Genomic DNA, 13,535 nt, shown 5'->3' on the forward strand with positions numbered 1-13,535 from the left:
AACTAGTGAACATTTGTGTGTATGTGTTCTTAACTAGATGTACTTGCCAAACTGTGTTTATGAAGGATAAAATCTAGCTCCTGGGTCACGCCTCGTTGTAATCAGAGATACTGGGTGGTATTATTATTTTCGATTTTCTGATGCTAGATCAATATCATACCAGCTCTTAACACTACTCCTATTGCATTTATCATCAACCTTACTGCATGCAAGTAATACGTCCGTCAGACTTACTTGCGCCCCACTCTTCACCTCCTCTCCGACTTGTAAGTGTTAGACTGAAATTGCTCAACCTTGCTTCGTAGCTTAGTTCCTCTACTGTTGTCACCACTCTTGTTGCAAATCTCTAGACTTTCTCCGTCAGCGTTTGTTTCACGTGAGGGTGGAAGGGGGGAGGTTATCTTGAGATAATTTCGGGGCTTTAGTGTCCCCGCGGCCCGGTCCTCGACCAGGCCTCCACCCCAGGAAGCAGCCCGTAACAGCTAACACCCAGGTACCTATTTTACTGCTAGGTAACAGGGGCATAGGGTGAAAGAAACTCTACCCATTGTTTCTCGCCGGCGCCCGGGATCGAACCCGGGACCACAAGTCCAGTGTGCTGTCCAGGGGGGTGTACTCACCTAGTTGATCTTGCAGGGTCGAGCATCTGCTCTTAAGCCCCGCCTTTAGACCAGCATTGGTTGGTTCAGTGCAGTGACTCTTTTCACTCAGTTTCTGATCATAGTTATTTTTAAAGCTGGGAATTGAATTGACTTCGACAACGTCCTCACTTAGTCCGGCCGTACATATTTTCGACTCTTAGACTAAAAAAGTTATTTGACATTCCTGTTACTCATATCCAATTATATCCTTTCGTTCTACTGTTTCTTAATTTGAACATTGCAACAATATCTACTGTCCCAATCTCCCTTAGTATCTTGTATGTCATTATCATGTCTGCCTTATTCCTTCTTTCCTTTAATGTAGGGAAGTTCAGTTCCCCCAATCATTCTTCATAGCTCATGAACCAGTCTTGTTGTAATTTTGTTAACATTGTCTAGTTTTGCTTTGTGCTTTTTTAGATAGAGTGCCCTTGCAGAGGCAGTATACTCGATAATTGGTCTCACGAAGGATGTATGCAACCCATCCTCCGAATTGACAGTACGATTTAATACTAAGTGTAATAAGTACATTATCTTACTGCCAAACAGTGCATAATTACACTTATGGGGCTGTTACATTTACCCAACTCCCTCCCCCGATTTAATTCTCCTCGTTTTCTGTTAAGACACTCACAATTTTAGGATGAAGTTATAAATTTCAAGTTGTTATACACAAGTTTTAAATATCAAGAATTTCTTTTTCAGGTTTATTAAACAATATAGATTTTATACAAAATTTTAAAATATCCTGAGTTACTTTATAATTTATTGATATATTTTAGTTTTGTTTTATTAGTTTTATAAAACTGTAATATCAATATAGCTATAGGTTAAGTACTAATTGTATTTAAGAAGCAATAAAATTATTATCTTCAAAAACTAAGACGGTTAGGTAAGGTTGTGGTTTTCTATTCAGTTTTTCAGGTAAACTCAAATATTCACAATATATTTGACACTACGATTTATTACTAAGTGGATAAGTACACTTCCTAACTGCTATGAATAGTACATAATTGCATTTATTTGTCTCCTTACATTTACCACCCCATTTTTGGAGGACGGGCTGATGTATACAGAGTTCGGAAGGGAACTTTGTCAAAGTTCCTGAACCGGACGTTTGCCAGTCTGGCATATTGTTGTTCTGCTGATTTGTGGCCCTGGTGTCAGGCCTCCTGTTTTGTCCACTACTAAAAGTCTTTCTCTTTTTCATAAGTTGGAAATTATCTTTCAAGGTAAGGTAAGGTAAAGATTCCCTCCATCTTGTACTGTATGTGAAGTCTTTTTGCTCCAACTCCTATTTTCATAGCCTTGCATTTGTAAGGGTTAAAGTCTACCTTACCTTGCGATTTTTTTCCGGGGCTTAGCGACCCCGCGGCCCGGTCGTCGACCAGGCCACCTCGTTGCTGGACTGATCAACCAGGCTGTTGGACGCGGCTGCTCGCAGCCTGACATATGAGTCACAGCCTGGTTGATCAGGTATCCTTTGGAGGTGCTTATCCAGTTCTCTCTTGAACACTGTGAGGGGTCGGCCAGTTATGCCCCTTATGTGTAGTGGAAGCGTGTTGAACAGTCTCGGGCCTCTGATGTTAATAGAGTTCTCTCTCAGAGTACTTTAATGTTTGAAACTTTTTTTATTTTATATCATGTCTGATATATATGGAATACTGTTTTCATTGAGTTTCATACATAAAAAGTGGTACTTTAATTAATGAATTATAAGTATGTATTTTAGTCAGTAACCCTCAAGTTGCCATACAACAGCTCAGTATTCACATCATGCATAAATTCATTCCACAATAGTTTCATAATACTACATACTATTTTGTACAATTATATATAATAATACTCTCTTTGTTTCTTCCGGATTTAATTATCAAAATATTATTTAAATAGGGTATTATATTTAAGAAGCAATAGTGTGTAAAATAGTGTTTTTCTCTGGCAGAAGAGTTATTAAAATGGTCTATTTCAGAGGGACTGTGGAGTGGGTTATCATTTGGAGTGGAGCCAGTGGACACGGTGGTGCGGAAGAGGGGCCCAGCGTGGCTCCACTGTGTGGCTACTGGCTACCCAGAGCCCACTCTCACCTGGAGGAAAGATAACTCTCCCGTTGATTCCTCCGGTGACACAAGACTGTATGTCCCCCTCAACTCTCGTTCACCTCTAACTTAATATCTCATATATATGAAATGTTATATTCTCTTTAGGTAGAAACTGGTTGGAAGAATATACATATGCATAGCTATTATACCCGTTTGCAATAATCATTTTTTTCACCATCCCATTTTTTTTTAGAACTATTCTTCCGAATGGAACGTTATCCATCTCTTGGGTGAATGGACCAAGATCTGAACAAACTGATGAAGGCATTTATCAGTGCGTGGCATCCTCGCCCGGAGCGGGCACCATTATATCATCCAGGGCCAGACTGAGTATAGTTGGTGAGTACTTGGTCAGACATTTTGACCCACTGCAACTACTCCACGTTTTGTGTTAAAACACCTAGCAGCGTCATTGCAGTAAGGGACTTGTAACATTATTGGGACACGACTTTTGCATGGACACTGATCAGAAGCTTGTTGTTATAATACATTATCTGTCTAGGACATTGAGAAGAACTCGATGTCAGATCTGAAGAAGGCTATGAAAAGCAAGCTGAAAGCACTTAGCTGTTATCTTTTCGTTTTTCACTGTGGTCAATCTGCATACCTGAGAGCAGTGTTGTTGATACCTGTACTAGTCTTCTAACTTGTTCTCAGGGACGAGGCACCCTGGAGGTAATCACTCCAAAGCCACCATTTAATTAGTGGTATTATTTACTCCCTGTCCATGGATTGGCTTGGTTAAGTGTAGGTTAAGGTTAGGTTAAGGTAAGGTTAGGTGAAAGTTAGGTTAGGTTAAGATTAAACTTAAGATTAAGGTTACAGTTAGGTTAGGTTAGGTTAGGTTAGGTTACAATAATGCGGTGTATTATTCATTAAACGTGTCAAATATAAAATTGTAAAACTATTTCAACAGCCCCCTATAATTTAATTTACTGAAAACCAAATTCTTCAGACCATTTCATGGAAAATGAGTTAAGCATAGACCATTTTTTTTTTAATTTTAAATCAATGGTTCATAATTCAATAATGTTATAACTTGAGAATATTCTCTGTCTAAGGCAAAAATACATGTGCCATTCTATAAGAAGGCTATTATCGTAATCGTAATATCCTTTCAGACCATCATAAATATTTAGATAAATATCCAGGTGTTTAAATTAATTAACCAGGGTGGCTGTGTGGTCATTAGAATCTCTTTACTCTGAGAATGGCCTGTAGCCTTGTTAGGGTGGGACATCTATCGAGATCTCCCTAGTCAATGGTTAGGCCTCACAGTATTTTATTCAGTTGCAGGCTAGAAATGGTTCTTTCCCTAACAATGACACTCAAACGGTACACTGTTCCTCAGCTAATACAATCACCACCAATACCATTACAGCCACTACAACTGTTGCAGCAACCACAACAACAATTACCACAACTACTGTAACCACTACCACAATGACTCTGCCATCACTGCCGCTCTGCAACTATAAGAATGATAAAACCTGTCACCACAACTACCAGCAAAATTTCAACCACTATATCCACCACCACAACTGTAAGACTGCCACTGCAATCATCACCATTGTAATGACCACCACCTTAACTACCACTGCTTTCATGACCACCAGTGTTAAGACCACTACTACAATCGCCACCCAATGTTATGACAAATACTGCAACTACTAAAACTGTCCCTACTACAAGTACTAGTACTATTACTACCACAGCTGTAACCGGCCACACTGCTACCAATGTATTGACCATTGCCATTACAACCATCATCAGTACAAGAACATAATTGAATACAATACAATCCTCATGGCTAAGAATAAGATTACTTATGTACTTTGTGGCAATTGCACCCCTTAACTCCTGTATTCCTTTAACCACCTTTGTATCGTTAGAGATACTGTACCTGCTAGGGATACGTTTCTTGATGTCTTTTTGTCACAAGAACTGTTCACCAAATCTTCCTTATTAATTGTTGATACAATGATTAATGCTGTAATTATGCTGTATGATATATTATCATCATATGCTGTAATTGAATTCCTGAGTTTAATCTTAGAATTCTCTTGTTAAAAGTTTTCACAATAAATGTTAATTTAACATTTCATTGATGTTTAATAATTCAAATTACAGTATAATTGGAGCAGCAGAATTTCTCAGTTATGAAGAATTTCATAGTACAACAAAATGCTATCAACTTCTACAGCATAAATGGACTATTTTATGATCTGAAGTCTAGTTTTAATTAAAAATATTGGTGTTTCTTTAATTCATGAATATTATGCAGGAAGTAACTATCAATCTTTTTAGTTATAATTCGTTTAAAATTAAGATGTATTACTGAAGTTTATTTCAAGGATTTACTCTTAGTATGTATTTAGCACACTTCACAATTTTATCCCCTGCTTGCTATTAATTTAATTTTATCTGAATTTCATCTACAGTATGTACAAGTATTTTGAAAACTATATTTATCAATGATAAAATAGTAAAAGGTTAAGAGCAGCAGGGAATAAGAATTCTCCCATAATCACTCTAACATAACTCTGCTTCTCCTCCAAACAGGCGGCTGGGAAGAGGATGGTAATAATGCATTTTAATCTTGTGCATGACTTTCACACACTCATATTTTTATTAAAATTATATTGTGGTACCTTTGTTGATCAGCTGTGAATCAACTTAGCAGGATCTCGGGTTATCTCTGACCCTGTTAATCAGATTAGCAATCAATGAATACTGTGGCCAATCTAGATTTTCTAGAGCCTTTATTGCCAGAATTTTTGTGTCTTAGGATATTAATTGCCCAAATCTTAAGCATCTAGAACACTAGAAATCAATTTGCCTAACACCTTACTATATATTGATGTTTTCCAAGGCCTTGTTAATTGTTTTTATATAATTTATTATACAAAAAATTGAGCCTCATTTACTTAACCACCACACTGTGCACCTGGTTTTGGCAAAAACTTCATAGTTTTTGTATGAAAGGAAAATGTATTGCATTGAGTATGAAAATGGTTCATACTCAATCATTTTAATTTCAAAACACAGAGTGATAAAAACATTAATAAAAACATTAAAATATAGCCTAATTAAACAAAATACTGTAGCACAAGCTTCAGAGCGCCTCAAGGGGCTCTGCCCAGTGAGGTGGTTAAACCTAATTTTATGCAAAGCAAATATTGTTATAAATGCTAAAAAGGAATATTATAATTCCTGAAATTATTTCAATAATAACGAGAAAAACAGTTTTGTATTCATTATCAAATACTGTATTATGTTTTAGCTAACATGTCTGGGAAGCAAAGTTCTGTGTGTTGAGGATGTTGGCTAACTGATTTTTGCAGGCTAGCATTAATTTTTTGTTTGTAGGCCTATCTTTAATATATTTTTGCAGTCCTAGCTTTAATATATATATTTTTTTTAATGCTCTCAGGTTATTTTTTCTACATATGGTTAACAGTATTATTTTTTGCTTAATGTTACACAGGACTTGCTGTCTATAATTCTGTTTTGTGTATCTTATTTACCATGCTCTCTCTCTCATTGTCTGTAGGTACTAGTATTGTTTTCAGTGCATATAATATGTTTCACTTGTTTTTATACTAAATTACACATTAAATGCTTTCTTGTTCGGGATTCATATTGTATAGAGATTAAGCTCATGAAATATATTGCATGCACTGTTCTCTATCAAATTATTACTGATTCATAAATTGAGCTCATATATAGCTATTTTAAGTATTAAAATGCATAAGTTATATTCTCTTGTATTGAGCTGCACGATCTTTACTTTTCTTAAACTTATGCTGCATGTGATTATAAATTCTTAGCGAGAAAATCGGTATGCGTTATCCTATAACTGAATTATTTAGTTTTGGAAATTAATGTACTGTAATGTGTTTTTTTTTCTATTATCCTTAAACCTGGTGCTCTGTTTATTATATACATCTCTCTGTGAAACTGTTATTTATAATTGTTGTGAGGTCTACCTGATAAAGCATTATTTACTCGATTCAAATTAATGTAAATAAAAATACAAGTATGTTCACAATGTTCAGGGAGCTAGATAGAAACAATGCAGTTGGCTCAAATGAGGTTTCACCTTTGGTTTTTAGAGAATGTACATCATCTAAGATGAGAACCCACTTCAATTGATTTTTCAGTCATTTTTGTCTACAGAAATCTTGGCAGATGTATGGAAATAGGCAAACATAATTTCACTCTACAAAAATGGTAGCAGGGAAAACCCTCTTAATAATAGACCTGTATCCCTGACAAGCGTGGTAGTCAAAACACTAGAAAAATCACAAACACCAATGAAGCAGAACACATGGAGAGAAATGATAAAATAACAGACAGTATGGATTTTGAACAGGAAGATCTTGTGATCCTCCTTCCTTTCCTATTTAGTTTCTATGATAAAGCCACAGAAATTTTACTGGAAAGAAAAGAATGGGTTAAATGCATCAATCTGCAACCTGTTCTCTTTATAGCACATCACATTATAAAACTTGTGAAATGAAGCAAAATTCTTTGAAAGACTCGTACAGCTTTAAGAATTATGTTGCAAGTGTTATAAATGAAAGAAACTCGCAGACAAACATTTACAGGCATAGGTACTGTAAACAAATGTAAGGCTCGGCTTTATTAATTCCTCTTGGAATACAGTAATGAGTAATATGTGTGCAGATAATTACCAAGTTACGCAGACGTGGAGTCACAATAACGTGGCTGAAATATGTTGACCAAACCACACACTAGAAAGTGAAGGAATGATGACGTTTCGGTCCGTCCTGGACCATTCTCAAGTCGATTCCTTCACTTTCTAGTGTGTGGTTTGGTCAACATAACCAAGTTATCTTCATATTTACCATAAATATATGATATATTTATCATACCCACAACCCAGTGAATAGAGCATGTTTAATTGGGTTAATGCAGGCAGTAAAGTTTTTTTGTCACTTGTTTAGAAGTTTCACCAGTATTGAAAAGGAGTGTGTTAAAACCAATGCATTAAAGTTCCATTGGTTTGGCACTTCAAAGATCATATCAGCTGACTCTGTGCCTGTTAAATATCATTGCTATATGAGTATTTAACATTACAGCTTTTGTAAAGGTTTTCTATTATTAACAACACATTAGTATCGTAATTTGATACAATATTTTGTTTTGTTTTGAGGACCAGTTTATGGTTTTCATTGCACATACTAGTGTCAGGAAGATTTGTCTCAAAAAGCATTGTGATAGCAGAGAACAATGTGTGTATGTATATATATATATATATATATATATATATATATATATATATATATATATATATATATATGTGTGTATATCACGAAAATAAACACGTGATTAAGAATGTGACAATGTCAGACCATGGAGGAAAATGAAACAGGAAATTTCCTTAAGTACTTTCGTATATTAAATACATCTTCAGAAGGTCATTTTACAGATCGAGTGATGGGTATAAATAGGCAGGAGAGAGTGGTGAAGTAAGGTGAGGTACAATACTTGGACAATCCAAGTATTGTACCTCACCTTACTTCACCACTCTCTCCTGCCTATTTATACCCATCACTCGATCTGTAAAATGACCTTCTGAAGATGTATTTAATATACGAAAGTACTTAAGGAAATTTCCTGTTTCATTTTTCCTCCGTGGTCTGACATTGTCATATATATATATATATATATATATATATATATATATATATATATAGAGTATATATATATATATATATATATATATATAGATTATATATATATATATATATATATAGATTATATATATATATATATATATATATATATAGATTATATATATATATAGATTATATATATATATATATATATATAGATTATATATATATATATAGATTATATATATATATATAGATTATATATATATATATATATATATATATATATATATATATATATATATATATAGATTATATATATATATATATATATATATAGATTATATATATATATATATATAGATTATATATATATATATATATAGATTATATATATATATGTCGTACCTAGTAGCCAGAACGCACTTCTCAGCCTACTATTCAAGGCCCGATTTGCCTAATAAGCCAAGTTTTCCAGAATTAATATATTTTCTCTAATTTTTTTCTTATGAAATGATAAAGCTACCCATTTCATTATGTATGAGGTCAATTTTTTTTTTATTGGAGTTAAAATTAACGTAGATATATGACCGAACCTAACCAACCCTACCTAACCTAACCTAACCTATCTTTATAGGTTAGGTTAGGTTAGGTGGCCGAAAAAGTTAGGTTAGGTTAGGTTAGGTAGGTTAGGTAGTCGAAAAACAATTAATTCATGAAAACTTGGCTTATTAGGCAAATCGGGCCTTGAATAGTAGGCAGAGAAGTGCGTTCTGGCTACTAGGTACGACATATATATATATATAGATTATATATATATATATATATATATATAGATTATATATATATATATATATATATATAGATTATATATATATATATATATATATATAGATTATATATATATATATATATATAGATTATATATATATATATATATATAGATTATATATATATATATATATATATATATAGATTATATATATATATATATATATATAGATTATATATATATATATATATATAGATTATATATATATATATATATATATATATATATAGATTATATATATATATATATATATATATATATATATATATATATATAGATTATATATATATATATATATATATAGATTATATATATATATAGATTATATATATATATAGATTATATATATATATAGATTATATATATATATATATATATAGATTATATATATATATAGATTATATATATATATATAGATTATATATATATATATATAGATTATATATATATATATATAGATTATATATATATATATATAGATTATATATATATATAGATTATATATATATATATATATATATATATATATAGATTATATATATATATATATAGATTATATATATATATATATATAGATTATATATATATATAGATTATATATATATATATATATATATATATATATATATATATATATATATATATAGATTATATATATATATATATATATATATATATATATATATATATATATAGATTATATATATATATATATATATATATATATATATATATATAGATTATATATATATATATATATATATATATATATATATATATATATATATATATATAGATTATATATATATATATATATATATATATATAGATTATATATATATATATATATATATATATATATAATCTATATATATATATATATATATATATATATATATAATCTATATATATATATATATATATATATATATATATAATCTATATATATATATATATATATATATATATATATATATATATATATATAATCTATATATATATATATATATATATATATAGATTATATATATATATATATATATATATATATATATATATATATATATATATATATATATAGATTATATATATATATATATATATATATATATATAGATTATATATATATATATATATATATATATATATAGATTATATATATATATATATATATAGATTATATATATATATATATATATATATATATATAGATTATATATATATATATATATATATATAGATTATATATATATATATATATATATATAGATTATATATATATATATATATATATATATATATATATAGATTATATATATATATATATATATAGATTATATATATATATATATATAGATTATATATATATATATATATATATATATATATAGATTATATATATATATATATATATAGATTATATATATATATATATATAGATTATATATATATATATATATATATAGATTATATATATATATATATATATATATATATAGATTATATATATATATATATATATATATATAGATTATATATATATATATATATATATATATATAGATTATATATATATATATATATATATATATATATAGATTATATATATATATATATATATATATATATATAGATTATATATATATATATATATATATATATATATATAGATTATATATATATATATATATATATATATAGATTATATATATATATATATAGATTATATATATATATATATATATATATATATATATATATTATATTTATATATATATATATAATCTATTATATTTATATATTATAATATAATATAATAAATATTTGTATACAGTACTGTATATCATTTAGACATGGCATACATATGAAGGGATTTTGTAGTTTGAAAAATACATTCTTGATTTATAACAAAATATTCCTTTCCCTCCAGCACTACCTAAGTTTGAGGATCAGCCTCAAGATATGACTGTGTTTGAAGGTGAACGGGCACGGTTTCCTTGTGCCATTGACGGCTCTCCTCCACCAATCATCAAGTGGTTCAGAAACAGTCATCCTTTGGATCCTGACTCAAGGATGACACGCCTTCCATCTGGTAGGTACATTCTGACACTGAAGAGATAATGTAAAGAAACTAAATACCCCAGTATGTCTACTTATAAAAGGATAGTTGCTGCTAAAAAAAGAAATTAAAAACAGAATAAGGATTTGGGTTGGGATATGGGGGAGGTGGTGCCCAACCACTTGGATGGTCAGGGATTGTTAGCCTACCTGCATGAAGTGAGACAGTCGCTCTACCATCCAGCCCAAGTGGTTGGGCAGCAGTTCAGGAGGTAAAAAGCAAGAGGGGGGGACATTTTAAAAAGTGCCATATATACAAATTTGTGTGTGCATGTGTCTATCTATCTATCTATGTTGGTATGCATTGTGTTACCACAATTTTATCTTCATTAACTATGTTCAATTGGTTTGTTTTTCATCAGGTGCCTTAGAAATAGAAAATGTAGCTGCAACTGATGATGGTGAATATTATTGCCAAGCAACGAGCCTTGATAAGACCAAGGTATCACAACAAGCCACGCTTCAAGTAAAGGAAGGATATGCACTTCGTGACCCCCAGTCTCCTGTATTCATTGCTCAGCCAAAATCTGTAGTTGGCACAGTAGGAGCAAACATAACACTAGATTGTGCAGCTAATGGCTATCCAGAGCCAACAGTTGTTTGGCTAAAGGATGGGGCAACCATAGACATGGCGTAAGTATGATTAACATTTATTAACGTCCTCTGATATCTGTTTCTGTATATGATTTTTATTGTGTGCGCTTGTGTGTTTGAGGTATGTAATTACCAAAGTGTAGTTACAGGATGAGAGCTACGCTCGTGGTGTCTTGTGTTCCCAGTACTCTTTGTCGTATAACGCTTTGAAGCTACAGTACTGACGGTTTTGTGTGTACTCACCTAGTTGTGCTTGCAGGGGTTCAGCGCTGGCTCTTTGGTCCCGCTTCTCAACCGTCAATCAACTGGTATACAGGTTCCTGAGCCTACTGGGCTCTGTCATATCTACATATGAAACTGTGTATGGAGTCAGCCTCCACTACATCACTGCCTAATGCCTACTCTGACACTAAAAAAAAAAATTCTTTCTGACGTCTTTGTGGCTCATTTGGGTACTAAGTTTCCACCTGTGTCCCCTTGTTCATGTTCCATCCGTGCTAAAGAGTTTGTCTTTGTCCACTCTGTCAATTCCCCTGAGAATTTGTAGGTGGTTGTCATGTCTCCTCTTACTCTTCTGTTTTCCAGGGATGTAAGGTTCAGCTCCCTTAGCCTTTCCTCATAGCTCATACTTCTCAGTTCCGTGTGTGTGTGTGTGTGTGTGTGTGTGTGTGTGTGTGTGTGTGTGTGTGTGTGTGTGTGTGTGCTAGCTTTTGTATGAACTTTAGGAGCCTAATTTTTTCACTATTACTTTACCTGCATAGACTGCCAATAATATTGTTTAAGTCATTGCATGCTTATGTTACCTATATTGAGACTGATCCCTATACCAGGAGGTGGTGATTGTTTTGTATTCTCTTAGTGTTGTGGCATTTGTGTATAATGCCCCTGCTTCTGCTTTAGCATAAAGTTCTTAAATTAGGTATCCTAAGTAAGAATATCTTCATCTCTGATAGGAATATTTTAATATTTTCACAGAAGCTTTTTTTTTTTACCTATACCCAGAATAACCACCAGAGGGTCTATTCATAAAAATCTAAAAATCCCTTCCAAACCTTCTCTTGGCATCTTGGGTGACCACCAAGGGCGGGCTGTCAGTTACTACCAGTTGTCCTGTCTGGCCTCACTGCACTGACAGCCATCAGGTTGCAGCAGCAAACACGCCTGCAGGTTCCCTGACTCGAGCTAACCCACATACATTGATTAGCAACTTTGACTTGCTTTCATATTAAAATCTGTTTTTATTTTAGCAGGACCCACATCTCTTGTGTCTATGGGTTCCTGTTTCCTCTAGATTTGCAGAATCCACGACGTGTTTTGGTTTAAGTGTTCAGTTCTTTATCTCTTTGAGCAGTGCAGGGGAATCTTATTTCATCCCCTTTTGATTATGTTATATAGCTCCTTTTCATGTGGCTCTTGGATATATTTCCTTTTTTTGTTTCCATCCAGTGAAAGATGTTCCCAAATCTTGGCATGAGTGATATTTATTTGTATAGATTCATTTTTGAGTAGCATGGCAGAGTACATATGCTCTTATAACTCAGGGACCCAACTTATAAAACATTTTAAAGTTTTCTGTCTATAATATTTAAATATTTTTAAGCACCAT

At 31.3% G+C, this 13,535-nt stretch overlaps 1 protein-coding gene across 1 annotated transcript in view; it reads left to right on the top strand.

Annotated features, from left to right (window-relative positions):
• LOC138349583 (neogenin-like) overlaps window positions 1–13,535 on the top strand; it is a 513,474-nt gene that overhangs the window by 476,735 nt on the left and 23,204 nt on the right. Inside the window, exons 2-6 of the mRNA XM_069321361.1 lie at window positions 2,614–2,776; window positions 2,937–3,082; window positions 5,306–5,323; window positions 11,148–11,309; window positions 11,698–11,968. Coding sequence (XP_069177462.1) covers window positions 2,614–2,776; window positions 2,937–3,082; window positions 5,306–5,323; window positions 11,148–11,309; window positions 11,698–11,968 — 760 coding nt within the window. The remainder of the gene's footprint in view (window positions 1–2,613; window positions 2,777–2,936; window positions 3,083–5,305; window positions 5,324–11,147; window positions 11,310–11,697; window positions 11,969–13,535) is intronic.

Source organism: Procambarus clarkii, chromosome 9, assembly GCF_040958095.1.
Source record: "Procambarus clarkii isolate CNS0578487 chromosome 9, FALCON_Pclarkii_2.0, whole genome shotgun sequence".
NCBI lineage: Eukaryota > Metazoa > Arthropoda > Malacostraca > Decapoda > Cambaridae > Procambarus > Procambarus clarkii.